Source organism: Pithys albifrons, chromosome 5, assembly GCF_047495875.1.
Source record: "Pithys albifrons albifrons isolate INPA30051 chromosome 5, PitAlb_v1, whole genome shotgun sequence".
NCBI classification, from domain to species: domain Eukaryota; kingdom Metazoa; phylum Chordata; class Aves; order Passeriformes; family Thamnophilidae; genus Pithys; species Pithys albifrons.
The window spans coordinates 48,641,591-48,666,073 of NC_092462.1; the positions used below are offsets into that span (position 1 = coordinate 48,641,591).

General features: G+C 41.2%; 1 protein-coding gene across 5 annotated transcripts in view; it reads right to left on the bottom strand.

Annotated features, from left to right (window-relative positions):
- The window catches only part of DCUN1D4 (defective in cullin neddylation 1 domain containing 4), a 48,819-nt gene that overhangs the window by 12,137 nt on the left and 12,199 nt on the right, over positions 1-24,483 (bottom strand). For 2 of the 5 annotated variants that reach the window (XM_071556503.1, XM_071556502.1), the window contains exons 4-7: positions 19,467-19,496; positions 18,077-18,191; positions 2,265-2,356; positions 69-139 (exon numbers count right to left, since the gene is read on the bottom strand). In XM_071556503.1, the coding sequence (XP_071412604.1) occupies positions 69-139; positions 2,265-2,356; positions 18,077-18,191; positions 19,467-19,496 (308 nt within the window). Of the gene's footprint in view, positions 1-68; positions 140-2,264; positions 2,357-18,076; positions 18,192-19,466; positions 19,497-21,485; positions 21,503-24,483 lie in introns of those variants that run through there. The other 3 variants (XM_071556506.1, XM_071556505.1, XM_071556507.1) reach the window with 3 other exon arrangements.

Consider the following 24,483-nt stretch of genomic DNA (forward strand, 5'->3'; position numbering starts at 1 on the left):
AAATAAGAGCTTTAAGATTGGCTCAAGTATAACAGATTAGGCATCTTTTAAAAGAACTTTGGACTCACATTTTCTGGTTCAACTCCAATGTCTTCACAAAATTTCTCCATACCTTCTGGCCCTACAATGTCATCAGTGCCTGCAAACAAAATGCATTTTACTTGTCTCTAAAATTAAAATAGGGTGACATTTAGTGACAAGAGAAACGCAATCACACTGTACAACCTTCCATACAGTTTGTTTTGACATGCAATAAATATTTCCACACTTACTACCACACTTGGATACACTTATATCTTTATCTCACCTTTGGAAACAGGGTAACTGCACAACAGCTTTTCATTCCTGACAATTATTCTAACAATTTACTGAGACAATCTCAAAAGTGTAAATTAGTAAGATTTTTAAGAACGCACTTAAGACTAGCAGAACACCCATATAATATTACCACACTTAAGTGGATGATGGTTAGTGAAACCAATTTCTTGGCTTGAATATCTGCTGTTATCATAAGATCATATCACACAAAACCATGAGTTATAGCTATATGGAATACAAGACACGCATTCCCAGAATCTCATTCCTTCTTGTCTCATATAGTATCTTTATATAATGTCATATTTGTAACTTGTACAATACTCCTGAAAAAATACCAGCATTAAGAATTGTACTGTGCAATTCTATTTTTAAGTACATTTTAAGTATTTGAACTGTTCAGAATTTTTACTTATGTTAAAAGGGCTCATTTGGAAAGAAAAACAAAAACCACCAAACAGTACAAGCTAAAATGCCAATTTTCATCCAAGATAAAGATCACGTGTGCAAGAAGAAGAGGCTTTATAAAGGAAAGATCAATCTGTGTTTTATTATTAGGTGACCTACTACTCTAGAAATAACAAGGTTTAATTATATATCTTTTCCCATCTTCTCATGACAGCCTCTCAGTTCTCAGAGTGTACACAACAGTCTTTAAAAAGACTCATTCTGCAATGCAAAAACACACCAAGGGGAAAAAAACAAATGCAGTGTCAACCATCTGCACACATAGAGGAGAAGTAAGAACAGAAGAGAGGTTATTCCTTAAAAATTCAATTTTTAGAATGTTACTCAATACTGTAAACAGAATCGTACTCTCCACTTTTCTCTGTTTTATCTTGGTGTGTGCATCCAATGGAAACCCCAAAGTTCTTTCACATACAGCCTTCCTTTCATCCTTTCTTTCCATGAAAGTCTTGACAAAAATGAGTCATGCCTGTTGCTAGAGTGAAAAAATAAATCAAGCTGGTCAGAAAGGCAGAGAATCTAACAGGTTAGAATTGGCTTGAATTTGTTTGAATCTTCTGTCACCTACTGCCACAGACAAGTGAGATCTCAAAGTATTTAATTCCATTCATATATTTTTATTAGAAGAAAAATTGCTTTATTACATTAGATTAAGTCACTCTTCATTGTGCTTAAGAAGCAGACAGAACAGAACAAGCTGTGAGCTGTGTTATCCAAGACTGCACCAGAAAACTGCAAGATGACGTTATTTCTTTGTTAAACATCTGTTTAATTTCCCTTAGGTCTTTACAGTCATGAGACCGTTTTTCCCCATATTTCAAGTTCTCCATTTCAGAAAAACACGTGTACAAAAACGAATACAACAACCAACTTTACTATTAAAGGACCATCTTTTGTGACTGCAGAGAATAATTAACAATCCTAGAAGTGATGTGCCTGAAGAAAGTCTCTCACAAGGGCAAGAATAAATATTCAGCCTACCTTTCCTACACCCTGTGAGGGAAAACTCTATGATAAAACTACTATGGGATACTTGAATTCTTTCACTTCTTGGCTTGAAACTCATAAGCAAATTTAGCAGGAACAGAACTAATGTTAATACCTCCCTGATCTTTTGGTTTTTTAATTAAAGACACAGAACTTCTCCTGAAGCAAAATTCTGTACTATTCAGCACTAACATGGCAGATGACATAACTTCTAAAGCCAGAGAGATATCAACATTTTCAACAGAAGTACAGCTTTAACTATAGATTTTAATAGTTCACATGCTCCAAAACATTTCAAGTTACACGCCTTCCGTATTCTTTTTATCGGACAGAGAAAATTGCATCTTGAACTCACTACACAGAATATAGGAAAAATTTCGTTAAAACTTCTACAAAAAAAGCTTCCATATTCAGACTTTGGAAAGCTCAGTTAATGCAACTTTTATATTCCAATATAACTTATTATTAGTAGGAAATTTAAATTTCACACCTACCTGCATATTCATAGAACCATTCTAAGCATCTCTTACTTGAAAAAACTTCTTCCTCTGCTTTTATTCTAGTTGAATCGTATTTTCTATACATACTTAGAAAAAAGAAAGAGAAACAAGTAATTAATTCATCAACTTTTTTTAAGAGCAGTCTTTTAGTTAATAGCCACTGTAAGCAGAACCATTTTTCTTTTCATGAATCAGGTTACCCAACATTCTGTCCTCGTATGCAGCCGTTTGGAACACTGACCCTCAACACTGTGTTTGCTCGGTCTGTCACAGTTCACCTGATTCGTAATTGTTATCCTTCCCTTACAACAAATACAGGCTGGTTCAAATTCAACCCCAGCCTGTTCTGTGTAAGTTCAAGTATGGAATGTGTGTTAGACCACCAGTTAACCACAATCAGCTGCCGGCAGGTCTAAGGCCAGACTGATTCCATGTCACAACCAACACAGGCCCTCCCTCTGGGTGCACACGTACTTTGTGCACTTTGAATTATTAACTAAAGGGAACTGCATCGTTTTTGCCACCCCAAAAAGCCCTATAAAAGGTCAACATAGACATGACCTACACTGATATTATTCTAAAGCCACTTAAGTTGGTAACACAAAAGAACCACAGACGAAAGGTTCCAAATCCTCCCTGACAATAACTCAAGGAACTTCGTTCACTGTGGGGTAGTCATCTGAAAAGCCAACCCCCAGAGATCACCAGCTTGGTAATGCTCTTCTCTGACAAGACACATAAGGAATTTTAACTACACTAAGGAAATAAATTTTCTATCTGAAACACCTAAAGTACAGAAGGCACGGCCGAAGTTGATGAGTTGCTCTATGCTGTTTAGACTTTTCTGAAACAGGGACAGTATCATTTGTGTCTGCTACAGGAAAGAGATTCAGCAGCCCAAGTACTTGTCCATTGCTGATCCATTCTCTGACCCATTCCCACTAGAGCAACAACAGGAGGCAGCTCTGTAAGTGTTCCAAGCATGCAGATCTTCCCCTTACAATGTCAAACCCTGCTGGGGGAGGACAATAAAGTGGCTATTTAGTCCAAGGAGAATTCTGAAACACCTTGATGAAATTAATTTGGACTTGATTTCATCACTGTTTTGTCCTCCTAGAAAGACACATTGAAAGACACACAGTTTTGAGTACACTGATGCCACTATATCCTCCACCTAGCTCAGATTTTAGCTGAGAGGAACTGCAGCTAGAAGTTAATGGCACACAGATCATCCTGACAAGAATTCAAAGAACTATTTCATGTTTATTGTCATAGTTCCTTTAATGTAGCTAGCCTTTAGAAAAGTAACACTAGTCAGAACAAAATAACAAATTGCTAATTGGAAAACAAATGCAAACGAGGCTCTTAAGAAATTTCAAGATGGATAAAAACTTGACACTAGACTGAAACACTGATCTGCAACAAACTGGAACACTGCATAGAAATGCCAGCAATACATATCTCAAACACATACATTAATAGACCAACAATTTTAGGATAGTTTTTTTCCATTTGCATTTTGAAACCATTTTTTTCCTATTTGAATTACCTATTTTGTGTAAGCTTTATTGCAGTTGCAAAAGAAAAGGCTGACAGCACTGCCCGACACGAACTAATCCAGAAGGTGTAAGTCTGAGTTGGAACAACTTTCTTTTAACAAGTCTGATAACATTTTCATACTTGCAGAATGAATGGTGATTATGAAAGACCTATCCAATAATTTTTAGTCTATTCTGAAATCAGAGGAATAAAAAAAATACCTTAAGACAAAGAAAGGAGGCATTTTGTCACTGGCAAAAGTCAAATTATTCATTATCCCCCTTTTTGTCACAAACAAACGTAACCAACTAGAATAGCAAGTTGGAAATAGTAGCAGGTGCTAGTCAACATCTTTGTTCTGTTCTATTTATTCAAGTCTAAGAGCACTGCTGGGACCAAGGACATGCAAAGCTAATGTGGTTCCAAAGACAGACATTTCTCACAACATTTAATGTTTTGTCTTATGGAGGGATGATAACCAATTACCTGGCCCTGCCTGTTCATGTAATTCATCAACACATTAAGCTGTCAGTATATGAACAGTGGATTTCAGAAGACACCCTCAAGAAACAGATTTATTGACAGAGCAGTAGGTCATCCACATATTTAAGAAAAAAAGGATTCCTGCATCTACCAATGACAGAGATGAATACTGTAACCTGAAACAAGACACCAGTGACAGCAGTGGGAACGGGAATGGTGAATGAGAACAGAGAAAACCAGTCCTTTTCATTTTCTCTTCATCTGTGCATTGTAAGTTTTCAGATGACTGATATGAGATTGGAAGTCATTTGTTGTGTTTGAGGTCACAGTTTAGGAACTGCAGGAAACAACATCCAGTCAAGTAACTTCAAAGAAAGAGCTCTAGCCTTCAACTTAAAATTGTGCAAGACACTAAATATCTGACCACTGGAGTTCAATTGTTGAGAAAGTAGAACTGATTACAGATCTTCCAGGCTGTGCCAGTTCACAATTTCAGAAAATAAAGTTAGAAAGGATATAATTTTGAGCTATCCCAGTTTCTGCCACGAGCTAATTAGCCAGACATTCATTAAAAGTGTAGGTGACACTGTATCCCATTTCTAATGAAAACAGACTATGCATGGCCAGAAGTATAAAACAATGCAATAAAAATGGCTGATGAATCTCAAATGCCTTGGATGCCTCAACATAGGTTACATCTTCTGCAAGACAAGGATCCCTTGGGAAAAAAAAATAGTATGACAAAAACAGGTTAACACCAATGCCAACCTAGTATTAGTGATCTCTCATGTCTTAGATTGAACTGTTCTCTCCCCCTGCTTACTCCAAACATTACATGAGTTTCTCACCCCAGTCTAACCAAGCCACCTAGTCCTGCCAGCAAGAGGCTGCTCATCTCTGCAGTGCCTGGCAAAGCAAGATGAGTGCAGAGAGGCAGGTAAGTGTCTGAGATTACAGCCTGGGACAACTCAGTTCAATTATCACAGCAAGTCCAAGATGGCAGCACAGGGTAAAGGCATTTCCAAAGACTAGGACCACTGAACTATCATTAATACAAATCTGATTGTCTCAAAAACCATACATGCAGAGGAGAAACACAAACTGCCAGGCACATCTGGCACCCATTTTGTATCTTAGAGCATTTTTCATGCTTTTGGAATTTCTCAGTACAAACTGCAAGAGAATGTGCCTTGTCTTTGTTCTAAGGACAGCATGTCTTGCTATGCAGACAAATACAAACTGCCAGAGTGCACAGGGAGGATAGGCAATACTTTGAGAGTAAGAACATCTACTGAATAGATCCAAGTTTGAAACAGCAAGTCCTCAAAGGCTCACAGCTTCCTCAAGATGACCAGCACCAGTATCTTCAAAGAGATGGACAACCATTATGCCAACCAAATTCTTGATAATTTGCTTCTGTATTGATGGTCTGTAAGAGGAAACTGCAGTTTCAGACACACATCAGACATGAAAGAACACACAGCTCAGGGCTGAAGGAGGAAAAAATACCAGCTGGGGGGGCAGGGGAAGGGTGGGATGGAGGAAAGTAAAAACCCCAACACCTTCCATAAGGAGTAAACACCTTAAAGTAAAAACACCTTCCATAAGGAAGGGCAAATGAATATACTTGTACTTTTGGTACTGGAATTTGGACCACTGTCAGAGAATGCTGACACAAACAGGATTGCTAAAGGGCATTTTCTCCATAATCAGACTTAGAAAGGTACATGCATAACTTTTTCCCAGAGTGTCTGATGTACCTGCCACTGGATAATAGCAAACTACAAGCCTCTGTGTTTAGAATTACCCTTTCATTTCTGAACCATGACATGCTACACATCAGAACAGCAAGGGAAAAAAAAGCATTACCATTGGGCAAAGAGTGTGTATTTACCTCTCAGATGAAACAGGCATGCAGCTCAATAACTCAGAAAAATCTTCATTTAATTATTTTTATTAGTTAAGCATAACACTGTGTCAGGACAGTGACAGCAGGCTTCAAACAACATTTCTTTATATTGTAACAAATATCCTTGTAAGGAGCGTTTTTCTATTATCTAACAGCCATTTTTCCATCTTTAGGGAGGAAAGAAAGGGGGGGCGCGGAAGCAACAGAGATAACCTGTCTAAATTTTATAAAAGTGGTATCAGTTACTTAACCACAAATAAATGAAATTATTTTCTCAGAGATGCTTTCATTTCCATCACGACCTAATAGCTGACTCGTAACATCCATGTTTAAACTTATATTTGAAGTACTCATATGAGCTAGGGAATTGTAATTTATCTACAATAAAGATGAGACTACAGATTATTAAGTGCAAGGGCTATAGATCCATATCAATAACAACAAAAAAAATTCAAAACTGAGTGTCTAAGGAGTTTCATGCTTCTTTAAATACATGGTCATCCATATCTTTTCCAGACTATTTTCCTCCCTTCCTAACTGATCTGGGGGGAAAGTAAAAGCTCAAAAATTCCATCCAGCTATTGTGGGGTGACCAGGCATCACAAGAGTACAGGGTTGCTACCAGGAAAAAAAAGAACAAGGTAAGGGTAATTCTCTTCAACCTACTGCAGTCTTCAAAGCTGGGTTATCCACCCCTGCTCTGAGGACACTTCAGTGGTACTGGAGTTTGTCAGAGCTCCACCCACAGCCCCTCCCACCACAGCAACCTGGGCTGTGCAGTTCCAGAATACTCAAACCAAGATCAGCAAAAACATGGAGTTTAGGTGTCACAAAACATTCTCTTCATAGTGGAAGCTGGTAACAGCTCACTGAAGGGGAAAAGATAAAAGAAGGGAAAAAGCTACAGTTCATTATGGTAAGTCAAAAGTTCATTGTGGTGAGTCCTCTCATGAGGATTTACAGCCTGGACATTTCAGATGGGCAGTACTGAATAAAATATTAAGAAATTTATCAAGTTTTGCCCCTTTGCAACCTGAACTTACTTAAAACCCTTACCTGATTGTGTTTGAGCTTCGTATTGAATAACAAATTGATTTCAGATTATTTGTATTTTGAAATATGCAAGCTATGGACTGAAGAAGATGCCCCATAATACTCTCATTAATACTAACTAATGAATTTAAATTTTTGGCTGAGAATTTTCATCAATGCAGCACAGTGAAAGTATTTCAATGAAGTCTTATTCACTCACAACTATGATTCTAGCAATAGTTTTATATAAACTGTAGTATAAACAAAGGGGTGGGGAAAGAGATGTTCTACAATTTGCAATGCGTGACAAAGCCTGTTTAAAATAACCCTCAGGATCAATTCACTTGACTGTTAAGTTTTATGAATGAATGTGCTTTCTGTTTCCCTATATCAAGATTTATAATCACATATAAAATGTTAAAGAAATGTTTGCAACTTCATCAGGCTTACCTAATGAGCAATATGTGTAACAATGCACATGCTGATAGTCTGGTTTCAGTGAAGTTCACTGAAAAGCTACAGAAAAAGGAAAAGGAAAAACTACACTTGTCTGTACTTGAAAATCCCTTCTTCAAGGAAAAAGATCTGGACATCTCTGACAGCTGGCAACATGGGCTGCTTGTATGGGCAGGACCAAGCAAGTTAGTAAAGAACAGCAGAACAAAAACAAGCCCACTCTCAATACTGAAGGTTTTGAAAGCTTCCAAGGCTAGTATACCCCAAGTTAATAGGAATGTTTTCAAAAATTACATTTTTCCACTAAACAGTATGGAGCTTATTATTCAATAAAGAAAATCTATTTTTCATGTTAATAAGCCCTTATGTGGTTCCTATTCACGTCCAGGATAAATTAGACTCTAGATCTAATTGTTTGAAAATATAAACTTCAGAGAAGCAGATAAATATTCCTAGTTTTCATACTCCTAAGGTAACAATATCCATTAACATATGATCTTTGCTCTCAGTGTGATTACAGAGTAAGCAGTAAAATTATTTTTAAAGTGAGACTGTCAGAAAAAGAAGACATTACAGTATATAGCTCCTTTTTCCCTAAAGAAGACAATATTTGGCTACACATTGTGTAACACACAGCATTAGACAGTGAGGACTGAATTTTCACATACCAAGTATCCTTACATCAAACTTGCTTTACCCTTCTAAAGACCCTTAACACAGTGATGGAAGAGCAATGTATAGAACACATAATTTTAACTCCAATTTGAGAATACTCTACCCTGTGACAGTTTTAAGTACAATAAAGTCAAGACCGTGACACTGAGATGAAAATACAAATTAAGTCTTCAAATCACAGGTTCTGGTTAGCATGTGCTGAACTGTTTGCTTCCAATAAATCTTACTGTGATCCATACATTAAAACAGAGTTCTTTTCACTAGACATCATCTGGTATAAAAATTCCCTCCTACAGAAACACCACATCCATGAAGGGTTCAAGGTGACACTATGACCATTAATTAAGAGAATTCAAGCTCTTATTACACAAGAGTGGGATGCTGAAGAACATGTTTGGAATCTTCCACAATCAGTTTATACACAAGATCAGCATTTCCAAATAACTTCACTAACAACTAGATTTGTTCCTATAAATGTTTTTCCTCAATTGCCAGTGTTATTATTCCAGTAATCCTTCCAGGATGAGGCTCTATCCCTAACAGTCTGGAACAAAGGGTGTAAGACATGCTTATGAATTTAACAGTCTTTAGAAATCATCCTCTCTTTCAGCACAGAGTCCTGCTGAAAAAACTTTCTGGAGAGAATCTGTATCTCAAAAATATAGACACATTGCAGGTTTTCAGACACTGATTACCTTTCTTTGCTTAATACCAAATTCATACAGACTAATGTCCCTTGAAGACTTATCCTGGATTACTAATATGCAGCTCCTAGGAAGTCTATCTCTAAAAAAAGAAGCAATAGTAAAGAACTGGGGCTAGAAGCCCCTTATTCCATAAGCTCCCATTCCACTATCCAACCACTTTTATTGTATACAGCGCTCTCTGCACACCATGTAAGCAAAGACAGCTTTGCAGGTAACCAGGTCTGCTCCAGCACACTGCTGTAGTTTCCTGATTTCAGACTGATTTCAGCTTGACAAACTGAGATGTCTGATCCAAAAGCCAAATGTGACAGGCATGAACTTGACCTGACAACACAAGCACAGAAGTAGGAAACTGCTCACTCTTTGTCTAACCTGTTCACAGGAGGTTACAGGGGCATAAATCCTTCCTTGAGGGAAAACAGTGCTTCAAGACTGGCCTGAATGCCCAGCAAATAATTTCATATTGCCAGTCATGCTGAAATAAAAACTGTTTTCTTGAAGACCAAAACAAAAGAAACTTATACAATGGGAAGCAGAGAAAGCCCAAAAACCTGTAGAAGAAGGAAGTCAGATAAAAACTGGAACCACATTAGAGAAGGATATTCCCCTGTGGTCCATGACTAGCAGATCTGGCTTCACCTCTGTGCTGGTTTGAAGGTGAACCAGCAGGGGAAATGAACTCACCACGAGAGAGATTATAAGTCAGACCTAAAATTTAATAATAATATTACAATAACAACACTGATACACAAGGGAAATTGCTTTCAACTCACAATACCCCAGCAGTATAACCCAGTGTCCTGGGGCACAAACCCAAGGGGGTTTGTTTGCCCTTGTGCTGAGACCCCTGTGGCTCCCCCAAGTCCAGAGCAAAAGGAAAAGAAAAACCTGTTGGTGCAGGCGAGGGCTGTGGTCTGGGCGAGAGCGGTGATCTCCTGCTGTCGAGGTCCTGCTGCTGCTCTGGATCCGACGAGAAGGGGGCTGAGGTCTTCTTACCCACCACTTATGTACCCTCAGGGAGCACTCAGTCCCTCCCCCTGGGCGGGGACTCACACAATGGGTGATTGACTCTGGGAGCCAGGGGTTGTTGAGCTGTTGATGGCCCATTAGCAGCTCCGCCCCCCTCAGGCTGGGTGTGAAGTGATAATGGCTCCCTGGGCAGCTGCTGCTAATGGCCCATTGTCCTTGGGGAATGAATAGAGGGGGTGGAATACACAGGTTTGATCACCACCACACAGGGTTAGCTGGTCCCTCCAGCTGAACTAGGACATTATCCACCCCTTATTCCACTCCATCTAGTCATTCCCAAATTAACCCCCTTTTTACCTATACATATATATACACATGTATACAATGAAACATTACAAACTCTTCTCGCTCAAAATTAGGTCCCCTTGTGGTACACAACGTGTTTCTCCATCTTTTTGCATTACCCACCAAGTGCAACCAGGTCCTTGAGCAAAGACAATCCCTCGGATGGGTTTGCCTTTGTTTGAGGTGGGACTAACCCAAACAGTCTTTCCTAACATACCTCTCATATGGACCACAGGGACTTTATCTCCATCTACAGTATTCAAGAGTTCTGATTGGGCAGGGCCAGCTCGATTGATGGAGCCCCGGGTGTTGACCAACCAGGTGGCCTTTGCCAAATGCAGCTCCCAGTGTTTGAAAGTTCCCCCACCCAACGCCTTCAAGGTTGTCTTCAGCAGTCCATTACATCGCTCAACTTTCCCGGCAGCTGGAGCATGGTAGGGGATATGATACACCCACTCAATGCCGTGCTCTCTGGCCCAGGTGTCTATGAGGCTGTTCTTGAAGTGGGTGCCGTTGTCAGACTCTATTCTTTCTGGTGTGCCGTGTCTCCACAGGACTTGTTTCTCAAGGCCCAGGATGGTATTCCGGGCAGTGGCGTGAGATACGGGGTATGTCTCCAGCCATCCAGTGGTTGCCTCTACCATGGTCAGCACGTAGCGCTTGCCTTGGCGTGTTTGGGGAAGTGTGATGTAATCAACTTGCCAGGCTTCCCCGTACCTGTATTTCGACCACCGTCCACCATACCATAGAGGCTTCACCCGCTTGGCCTGCTTGATGGCAGCACATGTGTCACAGTCATGGATAACCTGTGAGACACTGTCCATAGTTAGATCCACCCCTCGGTCACGAGCCCATCTGTATGTTGCATCTCTGCCTTGATGACCAGAAGCATCATGGGCCCATCGGGCTAGAAACAATTCACCTTTATGCTGCCAATCCAGATCTACCTGAGAGACTTCAATCCTGGCAGCTCGATCCACCTGCTCGTTGTTACGATGCTCCTCATTAGCCCGGCTCTTGGGTACATGAGCATCTACGTGACGGACCTTCACACTCAGCTTCTCTACCCGGGCAGCGATGTCCTGCCACATCTCAGCCGCCCAGATGGGTTTCCCTTTGCGCTGCCAGCCGGCCTTTCTCCAGCGCTCCAGCCATCCCCACAGAGCATTGGCCACCATCCACGAGTCAGTGTAAAGGTAGAGTCTTGGCCACTTCTCTCGTTCAGCGATATCCAAAGCCAGCTGAACAGCTTTCAGCTCTGCAACCTGACTTGATCCACCTTGTCCTTCAGTCGCTTCTGCAACTCGACGTGTAGGACTCCATACAGCTGCTTTCCATTTCCGGCTTGTCCCTACAATGCGGCAGGAGCCATCTGTGAAAAGAGCATATCGCTTCTCCTCTTCTGGTAGCTGGTTATATGGTGGGGCCTCCTCAGCTCGTGTCACCTGCTCCTCTTCTTCTTCAGAGGACAATCCGAAACTCTCACCTTCCGGCCAGTTGGTGATGATTTCCAAAATCCCAGGGCGATTAGGATTCCCTATCCGGGTTCGCTGCGTGATCAGAGCGATCCACTTACTCCATGTGGCATCAGTGGCGTGATGGGTAGAAGGAGCTTTTCCTTTGAACATCCAGCCCAACACTGGTAGTCGGGGTGCCAGGATGAGCTGTGCCTCAGTGCCAATCACTTCTGAGGCAGCTCGAACTCCTTCATACGCTGCCAGGATCTCTTTCTCAGTTGGGGTGTAACTGGCCTCAGATCCTTTGTATCCCCGGCTCCAGAATCCCAGCGGTCGTCCTCGAGTCTCCCCAGGTACTTTCTGCCAGAGGCTCCAGGATGGGCCATTCTCCCCGGCTGCAGTATAGAGCACATTCTTCACATCCTGTCCTGTCCTGACTGGCCCAAGGGCTACTGCATGGGTAATCTCCTGTTTAATCTGCTCAAAGGCTTGTTGTTGTTCAGGGCCCCACTGGAAATCATTTTTCTTCCGTGTCACAAGGTAGAGAGGGCTTACAATCTGACTGTACTCAGGGATATGCATCCTCCAAAAGCCCACGGCACCTAGGAAAGCCTGAGTTTCCTTCTTGCTGGTCGGTGGGGACATAGCTGCTATTTTGTTGATCACCTCTGTTGGAATCTGACGACGCCCGTCTTGCCACTTCACTCCTAGGAACTGAATTTCCTGAGCAGGTCCCTTGACCTTACTTCGTTTAATGGCAAAACCAGCTCTTAGGAGAATCTGGATTATCTTCTTTCCTTTCTCATAAACCTCCCCTGCTGTGTTCCCCCATACAATGATGTCATCGATGTACTGTAGATGTTCTGGAGCCTCACCCTTTTCCAATGCAGTCTGGATCAGTCCATGGCAAATGGTGGGACTGTGTTTCCACCCCTGGGGCAGTCGATTCCAGGTGTACTGCACCCCCTTCCAGGTGAAAGCGAACTGCGGCCTGCACTCTGCTGCCAACGGAATGGAGAAAAAGGCATTGGCAATGTCGATGGTGGCATACCACTTGGCTGCCTTGGACTCCAGCTCATACTGAAGCTCCAGCATGTCCGGCACAGCGGCACTCAGGGGGGGTGTGACCTCATTGAGACCACGGTAATCCACCGTCAGCCTCCACTCTCCACTGGACTTTCGTACTGGCCATATGGGGCTATTAAAGGGTGAGTGAGTCTTGCTGACCACCCCTTGGCTCTCCAGCTCACGAATCATCTTGTGTATGGGGGTCACAGAGTCTCGGTCAGTGCGGTATTGCCGACGGTGCACTGTGGCTGTGGCCAGCGGTACCAATTGTTCTTCAACTTTCAGCAGTCCTACAGCAGAAGGGTCCTCTGAGAGGCCAGGCAAGGTGCTCAGCTGTCTGATTTCCTCTGTCTCCACAGCAGCTATGCCAAAGGCCCAACGCAGTCCCTTTGGGTCTTTGAAATATCCATTCCTTAGGTAGTCTATGCCAAGGATACATGGGGCTTCTGGACCAGTCACAATGGGGTGTCTATGCCATTCCTTGCCAGTCAAGCTGACTTCAGCTTCCAGTACAGTCAGCTGTTGGGATCCCCCTGTTACCCCAGAAATAGAGATGGATTCTGCCCCGACGTATCCTGATGGCATCAACGTGCATTGTGCGCCAGTGTCCACTAAAGCTTTGTATTTCTGTGGGTCTGATGAGCCAGGCCACCGAATCCACACAGTCCAATAAACCCGATTGTCCCTCTCCTCTACCTGGCTAGAGGCAGGGCCCCCCTAGTTCTGGTCATGGTATTCACTGCGCTCTCCCTGTGAATATGACCGGGAGGTTCCTTCAAGAGGATCGGGCATAACATCATCATTCCTATACTGTCTGGAGCCTTGCCCACGAGAGACCGGAGCAGCCTTCAACCTTGAAGAATTCCCTGTGTTAGTTGTGCCTCTTTGCAATTCACGTACCCGAGCTGCTAAGGAAGAGGTGGGTTTCCCATCCCACTTCCTCATATCTTCTCCATGCTCATGGAGGTAAAACCACAGATTGCCGCGTGGAGTGTACCCTTTCTCCTTAGCTGGGAGACGCCTGCTTCTGATGGCAGAGACTCTTGTTTGTTCTGGAGAGATATGGAAGAGTCCTTCCTTAATCTTCTCTTCCAGTTCAGCCAGTTTTGTTTCCACAGCTGAGACATGGGCTCGTAATGGAGCAGTGACAGTGTCTTCATAAATCCTGAGTTTGCTGACCAGTGCACCCACCTTGTCTTCTCCCTCTCTCCACTGCAATGTTGCAAGGTAGCGAGAATACATTTCTGGCCCAAGTCGTGCAAATTTTAACCACATCTGGGATGTGCACTGGACACCATCTGGACTTTTAGGGAATCTCTCATCCTCTGAAAAGATTATCTCCAGTACGGCTAATTCCCTTAAGCACCGGATACCTTGTTCCATCGTGTTCCACTGTCCTTGCTGTACGTGGAGGTCCTCCTTACAAAGATATCTCTCCCTCACGCTTGACAACAGTCGCCGCCAGAGGCTGAGAGTTTCCTGTCTCTTTCCAATGCCCTGATCAATGACAACATCTCGAGACAGGGATCCCAGCTGCCTTGCCTCACTCCCATCTAGAATTGTATCATTGGCTGCAGCATCCCAGATTCGAAGTAGCCAGGTCAAGATGGACTCATTTGCCTGTCGTGTGAACTCTCTCCGGAGCTCACGCAGCTCTCCCAGGGATAGGGACCGGGTGATTATTTCTGGCTCCATTTCTTCTGCTTGAGATGAAGGTCCTGACTCTTCCTCGTCATGCACTATACGAACTGATTTGGTCTTTGATTTTCTTTTCTGGACAGGGGCAACTGCTATCGGTTTCTGTTGTCCTTCTGGCTCCTCCATGGTCTGGGTGGACATGGTGCTGGTTGATGTATCTCTCTTCCTCTCTGGCTCAGTCATGGTCTGGGTGGACATGGCGCTGGTTGATGTATCTCTCTTCCTCTCTGGCTCAGTCATGGTCTGGGTGGACATGGCGCTAGTTGATGTATCTCTCTTCCTCTCTGGCTCAGTCATGGTCTGGGTGGACATGGCGCTAGTTGATGTATCTCTCTTCCTCTCTGGCTCAGTCATGGTCTGGGTGGACATGGCGCTAGTTGATGTATCTCTCTTCCTCTCTGGCTCAGTCATGGTCTGGGTGGACATGGTGCCTGTGGATTTGCTCCTTTTCTCCTCCTCCTGATGATGCTGTACCACACCAAGCAGTGTGCGGTAGGCAGTGGCCAGGGCCCAGCAGGTTGCTGTGAGCTGCATATCTCTGGGACTACCAGAGCATCTTCCTTTGACATAGCTTAGCATTTTGGCAGGGTCCTGCAGTTGTTCCGGGGTGAATTTCCAGATCATTTGAGGAGAGAAGGTCTCCAAATACTGGCCCATATCTTCCCACTTCCCGTGCCACTCAACATCATCCGCTCCCAGGGCAGGCCTCCAGCAAGTCTCCTTAGAGAGCCCAGTTCTGACCCTAAACATGGTGTATACAGTACAGAGGAGACAAAGCAACACTAACAGCAGGATTATGCTGTCCCTAACATCAAAAGGAAGCTCAATATTTTCAATGATTGTTGTAGCAGAGGTGAAAAGGTGGAAGTAACCATCTCCGCCTGTTTTCCCCACAGTCTGGGTGCTATTTTTAATGAGACCCCAGAGGTAACAACCCAAACCAGGACAGGCAGACCAGACTGAATATACATTCACAATGAAATTCATTGCTTCTGATGTTATGACAACATAAACATAGTATATTAATAAAGCAATTTTGATTCTTCTCCCTGGTACTAAAGAGAGCATCAAAACAGGCACATGGTTCCCCATGTGTCGAAATATGAACAGGCCCAGATACACGATCCACATGAATACATCAAGCAACATGGTAGTCAGGGAGTTTCTGTACCCAAATACACAAAATGAAATTGTAGTTCTGACTTCTCTCTCGTGCCCCACGTTGGGCGCCAAAAGATGTGCTGGTTTGAAGGTGAACCAGCAGGGGAAATGAACTCACCACGAGAGAGATTATAAGTCAGACCTAAAATTTAATAATAATATTACAATAACAACACTGATACACAAGGGAAATTGCTTTCAACTCACAATACCCCAGCAGTATAACCCAGTGTCCTGGGGCACAAACCCAAGGGGGTTTGTTTGCCCTTGTGCTGAGACCCCTGTGGCTCCCCCAAGTCCAGAGCAAAAGGAAAAGAAAAACCTGTTGGTGCAGGCGAGGGCTGTGGTCTGGGCGAGAGCGGTGATCTCCTGCTGTCGAGGTCCTGCTGCTGCTCTGGATCCGACGAGAAGGGGGCTGAGGTCTTCTTACCCACCACTTATGTACCCTCAGGGAGCACTCAGTCCCTCCCCCTGGGCGGGGACTCACACAATGGGTGATTGACTCTGGGAGCCAGGGGTTGTTGAGCTGTTGATGGCCCATTAGCAGCTCCGCCCCCCTCAGGCTGGGTGTGAAGTGATAATGGCTCCCTGGGCAGCTGCTGCTAATGGCCCATTGTCCTTGGGGAATGAATAGAGGGGGTGGAATACACAGGTTTGATCACCACCACACAGGGTTAGCTGGTCCCTCCAGCTGAACTAGGACAACCTCTAATTTTCAAAGCAGGCTGAGGTCTTGCTTCCAATAAAGCCTTACATGGTAGTAGAATGAAGATTAGGTCCACTAGTTATAAACTGAAAGGCAGATACAAAAAAAAATCCTTCAATTTATGCTTTCAACAAGCTTTTAAAAACTACTGAATAGTTGGATAGTACTGATAGAGCACGAAATCAGTTTTTTATAATTGTCTTATATAATTCCACAAATCATTATCTCTTACAGACAAGTCTACTTTCTAAGGGGGTTGGGATGCTTTTTTCTATCATCAATGCCTTGGCTAAGGTAGGTAGAGTTCAGTTTTGTGAGCCTCTCTGTCTACATTCTAAAAATACTCTGTCCTTGTATCACTTTCATACTGTATGTGTACTTTTGAAAAAGCTGTAACATGCTCTATCAACTATTTAGCTTTTAAATTTTACTATTTCTGAAAAGCAATGAAAAATATTAAAAACGTGAACTGCTTTTTTGTTCTAGCTGGTGTAACAAGGCAATGAAAAGAAGCTGAAATCTTTCTTCTGCATCAACAGATCCTTTAATAAATCCCAGTGCAGTTACAGTTGTGCAACTCTATTAAACACAATGGAGTTATAGGGGCATAACCAGAGGCTTAATTTGGCTACCAGCATTTTTCTTACTCATGCTGGAGAATGAAAAGGAAAGCGCACCCAGCCTGATTTCAGGCTCACAATTAGGAGAAAAACACATCTTTTTACCTCCTTGAAGGTACTTGTGATGGAAGCGTGTGTTTTCTGAGTCACCAGCAATACATGACTGTGATAAAGCTCAAATTCCACTGAGTGATGCAGCAGCAACCCAACTTGCTGGCTGTATATGCCACTTTTCAAGATCAGGAGTCCGCAGTCCTCTACTTGCACAAGTTCTGAATTTAGTGCCCATAAATAGTGACCATCTTGCACACAAGGAACACATTCAGTGATTTCTGAATGACTGAAACTGATTGAACATACTACACATACTGGAAATCCAACACTTGCAGAAGCCTCAGCTATCCAACACCTATGCCAAAAGGATACACCGCTCACACACAGTTATAACCCACTTGGCTTCTGTTGTCTGGTGGGAAGCTGAGCAACACACCCCATTCACCACTGCAGCACTGGCTGGCACCTTACCTGGGCAATTTTCATCTTGCCCTTACATAATCTTTATCAAATCACAACACGACAGGGAGAGACCAGCAGGATTTCAAGTAAAAGCTGACAACTGCATTCATCTTTCTGAGAGGCTGGAGACTGAGCATGCCCAATCCAGATCTTACACATGTATATGGGAAGATATTACTGCATTTTCCAGTCGGTTTTCAACAAACAAGTTTGTATTTTGACAGCTGGCAAGTAGGGCAAGGATAAGTTCCCTACATGCTTATTTTATGACTAGAGAAAGGTGAGATGCAAACTGAACCCTATATATGCTTATCAGTACCCCCCAGTTCCATCACCAGCTACGGTTCCACATTGAGAAACCAAGCAAATTTCAACACCATTTCGATTAGTATTTCAAAACATGATCATAGTAGCTATTCAGGTTTAGATATTCCATCAGTCTTAGCTCATGGTAAGATGACATACCCATCATGTCTACTTTTCTTAGCAGATAAATCATCTCCTGCTGCAGGTCTCCTCTTTTTCCTTGGAGGCATCACTTTACTAAAGCAGTCTGATGAACTGCAAGACCGGAGACTTCCTACAGAGGGAATTAAAAACACCAGTACAAAGAAATGAAACTGTTGCAGACCAGTTAAACTGTGTCCACTAAAAGGCTTATTACAAGGGGAAGGGAAGGCAGGAAGTTGGTGAATTTAAAAAATACAAAAGAAACGGTCTCCTTTCAATACCAAAATCCATCTCACTTTACATGGTATTCTATTTTGAGATTTCCATTAAAGTCAAAAGTACTATACCAAAATGTACAGCAGTGCTAGTGTTACTTCAGTCTAACAGCAATCAAGAACAGAAACTATCCTCAAGAAGTACTTAGGTCTTCAAAAAGTTTCTTTATTTTTAGTCATTTATTCAAATCAGAACTTCTAGGAGTTGATCATTACCTTTTGAAATAGAGATGTGACTCAGAAAGTAGAAAACAGAACACTTTCCCTTTTCAAGCCCCAAGCTTTTTGTGATACAGAGAACAAGAGGTAGGAAAGGTTTTGTTTTGTTTGTTCTTTGGTGAGAGGTTTTTTTCAGGTTTTTCAGGGTTTTTTGTTTGTTTTGCAGGGAGAGGAAAACACATTCAGCAACCACTAGGGGGAAAAAGAGTAAGTGGCTGGCTGTATCATTTGCACAAAGACCGAGGGCCCCCAGGTAGGAAAAAGCCAATTCAATACACTGATGCCAATCAAGAGGCAGTCTTTCCATCCCCTTCTCTCAGCTACATACTCCTACATCTTGGTAACTCTTCAGTGTGTCAATCCAGCTTACCAAACCTGTAGATAATTAACCCAAGGAAAAAAGAATAACAACTTCCTGTACATTAGCACAAAAAGAGCACAGGACCAGCCCTTCAGACCACAGCAAGTCATTCAATTGCTTTTGCTGTCTCATGGAAACAGTAGGCTAACACTCCAGGCAAAATTTTGTCCTACTTTCACATACTGAAGACCACACTGACACCTGAGAAAGGTGTGTGCAAGAGCAGCTAAAAGAGCTATCAAAGCTCTAAGTGTTATGCAGAGAATTTTAAAAGAAAAGGAAGACAGAGGTCAGGTACAAAAACCCAGGCACAAAGTGATGTAAAAGAAACTTGCAAGAAAACACTAGGAACTCCAGCATGACTAAGCTATCCTCCTCTTTGCTACAACAGCATCCAGTTTAGCTCTGCTTTATTACAATGCCCACAAAATCTTTTAAATCACAGCACAGAAACAAGCAATAAAACTTAGATTACTTTTTGACACCAAGGGAGCAGGCTGAAACCAGAGGCCCAATTCCCAACAAACACTAACAGCAATCTTTTGCTTACCTATTCTTCGTATCTTTGAAAGGCTCTCTCCTGTTATAGGAGAAACACATGTAAGGAACCTCAGAGCCTCACAGGCTTTGCTATATGTAGGTTACTTTAAACATGCACCAAAACTCTTATGCATTAGAAAATACAGGGTTTTAGGCAAGATGTTCCAATCAGTTTTTACATCAAGATGAACTAATTTGGTTTTAACTAATAAAGCTTTTGCACTAAATATGCCTTCTTTGGTTTTATCTATATTTTCATTTCTATGAAAATTAATCTCTAGTTCAAGAAATACTCTTTCCAATTCAAAAATGCTCCCTATGTATTCCCTTTTTCTGGAGGGGCCCTGAAGCTCCCTCCCCACATTCTCCCAGAAAGTATGGCCATACCTACACTGCCTTTTAGAAAAAGAATTTTAAAACTATTGTAAATTCAAATTACAATTTAGCTAGTTATCAAAAAAACTTCCAAGTATTACATTCCATAAACTATTATCACATTAAAAAAAATCATAATGGTTGTGTCAGAAGAACATCCTTCTAGAAGCACTGTCCAGAATGTATTACAAAGGCAAATTAACAAAAATAATATTTGTTTTCTTCTCACCAATATATTTGAAACAGGTAAGCCAGAGACTATAAAAAGCTCACAGCACAGCCAATGCATTTCACTACAGATTAAACAAACTAAAGGGACATAACCTCCTGAATGCAGTTTGTTCCATCTGATGATGTCTGCAAATTAATGATACTGGAAAATTGTATTCCCATAAGTTATTGAAAGTGTGACACTTTATCACTTTGTACATCAAATTTCTAAAGACTCTGCCAGTAAGAGTTTCTTTAAAACCTACACAAACTAAAAACACTTAAGATGACAGCAGAACTGAACAGATGGCTACAAACAGCCAACAGACTCAAGACACACACTGAACTTAATAAGTGAAAACGTGCAAGTGACCACTTTATTTTGGCAAATATGTATGTACTTGAGTACAACCTGTAGCTATCTCATTCCTTTGAAAGCAAATGGATTGGTTTTAAATGCCATTCTGCTAAAAAAATAAAAATCCATTTGTGATGGCCCCAGGCATTGGATGCTGGTAGAATGCAAGAAAAACCAAGCCCCACCCCAGGTTTGTGCTGTTTATTGATCATTTGATTGTGAAAAGAAATATGCAAGGCCTCTGTGAAAAGAGAAGCACAGCAAAAGATGGAAATAAAATAAATAGAAGTAAAATAAAACAGTTATAGGTCAGGGAAATCATTTGGTCAGACCTGCAACCCCATCCAAACCAAAGAATTTAACCCAAGAATTCCTGCTTAGAATCTTTCCCTCATTAAACTGTATTTTCAGGAAGATCTTGAACTTGTTTTAAAGACAAACTAGTAGCAGAATTCACTGTAACCCAGTTTCTCCAATGACTTCTATGAAAAACTTGTACTCTTTCTTGGTTTGAATGTATCTAGTTGCAGTTCTCAAACTGACAAACAAGGGAAGAGAAGAGACAGCTCAGAAATTGGTAGGTGGCGATTAAATGCACTGACAGCACACAGACACCAGGTGGACAAACACTGTACGCCCTTTCAGAGATTTAACATCTTGGTAACTGAGGTTTGGATCAAGTCTTTACTGTGCTTTAAGTGTTGAATCTCTAAACTACTGAAAACCACAGCATAAGAAGGTTACTTTAAAAGTAGTTCCTTTTTACGAAAATCAATACATTAACTTTGAAGGACAATTATAATTTCCCTGTAATAAACTCTGAAAGTTAAACCAGCAAAATATTTTAATCTTTCATTTTCATATAAGGCTAAAAATTACCAGTTTGGTTTTAGTTTGGACTCACGATTTCTAATTTTACAGTCTGGCTCACTAAGTAGCAGCAATATTAATGTTCCTTCACAGAGTTTTCTAATTCTAAATGTAATTTCTTCACAAATAATTTTACCTCCCAAAGGTCTGACCATCTGCAAATGAACATGCAGCTGCCTCTGACTTCATGCAAAGTTTGACAGGAATTTTACTTACCAAGTGCAGCTTCTCTGATGTGATTATCTTCAAAGTTTCTCACTCTTGGTTCTCAACTTAAGACTGGCAGAACCCTTCTAATTCTGTTTTTCTGACACTTGAAGCTAGCATTTGCAAGGTAGAGCCTCCCAATGGCTGCTGAACAGGCCACCACCAGCCAAAAGCCTGCCGAGTATAAATGTTGTTTGCCACATGTTCTATTCAGTACTTCCAAATTTGCAGGAGACAAAGCTTCCAATGGGAAGTATCAACTCAAGAGCTAAAATTCACCCTAAGAAATTTAAAACAATACGCAAGATAAAACCCACAAGAGAGGGACACTCCTGGAATAGCAATAAAACCAGAACAAACAAAAAAAGAAAAAGAAAACCAGAGGTCAACAAAGAAGAACTCTACGAGTTGTGTCCCTACAGGAATAATTTACAGGAATGTAATTTTCACCTTCTCTCTAGATAATGCTGGTGAATAATCCTGCTCTTCTGATGCTTCAGTAGGACGTTTCAAAGGAAAAATAATGAGAAACTGTGAATGCTGAAGCAATTGCGAAGATATGGCTGCTTGCTTAATGATGCAATGAGACCACAACAAGCACAGTTAACAATCATAAATTTTCAGATACAAGATGAGAAATCAAAGATACTCATCAAAACATCACATGACTTGCAATCCTGAAGTAAATAGAAAGATCATCTTCTCTGTCTTGAATTCTACACTACAGAATTGCTCTGGACTCAAGAGGGTTTTCTTTAACACAACATGAAAACAGCAACAGCAAAAGTAATTTCTCCCCCACCCTGAAGCTTCAAGAACAGCAATGAAGCCTTGGTTTTGTTGAAGCTATGACCCCACTCTTTTCAACAAGCCAGGTGACAACAGGAAGGGTACTTGTAAAGACTTTTTTAGTCTGGATAGTTAAGTCACAATTTAATAACCAAATCATTACTTTAAGCTATTAACAAGTTGCTAGATTTGTACTTATGACACAAAAACAACTATTATTTCACATTCCAATCCGAATGCCTACTGTTCTTACACCTACAGACAGATGGAAAAGCCCATGACACATTTGACATCAACCTTATTCTTCATATAGATCTACCTATGGATCTATCTATGTATCTGCAGACCGCAATCATTGCAGGTGACTGGAATTTCAAAGCAAGATCCATCCTAGCTCTCAAATCACTAAAGAAATTTTCAAACTACCTCTTCCCTCTAGTTCTTAGATGCTTAAGAGCTGGTTCCAGAAAGGAAATGTGGCTAATACTTAAAAAAGATACAATTTGCTTGAAGTAATTTAGATGTTCAATACATTTATTGTTAGTTCAGAAAAAACATCTTTGAAATAAATGCAATATGCATTTAAAGCTAATTACAAATATAATAAATGATAAACAGTATATAGTTTACTAATAAATTATTAAATATTTTGAAGTAAATTTAAAGTAAATTACTAATAATGTACTTATAAATTAACTAATTATAAATAATATAAATATTAACCTAAAACTCAGATTTTTTAAATAGCTTTTAGAAATGGCAACCAAATTGAGATATGCATTAAGTCTTCCCAAAAGCAAGGCCCACAATGTCATAACAATAACCAGAATAATTATGTCAGAAAACAAGTAGTAATCTTTAAGAATATGGCCCAGTCCAAAAGATTCTGAGTACTAAAAAAATTTAAAACTATAAAAAAATCATCTTTGTATATGTTTAGTAACACTCAAATAATCTTTTGCAACAGTTATTAATCTGACTTTGAGAAGACTTTAGACACAGAACCTGAAATTCACAGCATTTATGCAGCTCTATAAACTGCATAACAAAATTAATAGGTCTTGCTGGGAAACGTAAGTTCCAAAAGTTTAGGCCCATCGAAATCAAATAATCTGCCCAAGTAATCCTTTATGGGTTTATACAAGTCCCTCCAAATAAGATGTTTCAGAAGTGCCAAGTCTCACACAAAATGGGAACAGAAGACTTCACTGTGCTACATTCACAAAGGCCAAAATAGCTCCTTACATGTGTATTTGTCCTCACATGAGGGAAACCAAGCACACATTTTAACTAAACATGCCTGGAAGTCAGGCAAGCATTGGAGGTTCATCTCTTTCTGCAAGGAGACATAAGATGGGGTAAAACCACAAGAAATACCACAGTCAAATCTGAAGACAAGGAAGGAACCTGCCATTATCAACCTCCACTTTGGTTCTCATCTCATATTTTTTCTGGCTTGAAAGGTTCTTTTACAACTTTTGTAGAAAATCACCCTGTTTACTGGGATTTTGTGCCCCAACTCATTCAATAGGCACGTTTAAGCTTCCGAAACATCTTAATTCAAACAACACACAGCAGCAATAGGATCACCACCAGTGTCAGTGTAAAACTGTGACATGCTCAAGCACCTTCTAACAAAGATAGTGAGAGGTTGAAGGCTAATTTCTTATACTTTTTGACAGAAGTGCTAGGCAAGAGAAGACAAATTCCAAATAACTCAAGCACATCAGCACCTACTGATTGATTAGTGGCAGAAGGGGACTGACTACCTCAATGCCTCACAACAGGTTTTTGTGATCAAAAGTAAACTAAGGTTATAGAATGCATTTTCATACATGAAATCACCTATCTGTGTTCAGTTTGAGCACCTGGATCACAAAGGGGAAAATTCCAAGTCTCCATCAGGAGACGGGAGAGGGCATCTGTTCTAAAATACGGACATTAAAAACTCAGACAGTCATGAACTACCTGCCACAACTTCTTTTGCAGAGGTTTTTCATTTACGTGACCATCTAATTTCCAGTATCAAATCACTAAACACACCAAAGGAAAACATTTCAGAGAAGCCTTTTGTGGCTGGGGTAAGAGTTTAACTACAAAACAAGGTCACCTGCCACAGTACAGAGGAGAATATATAATCTCTAAGTGAGCTCTGTCTGATCCCAAACAACACAGTCCTGTTCATCTCATTGCTATAGGCTAAGAGTGTGCTAGATTT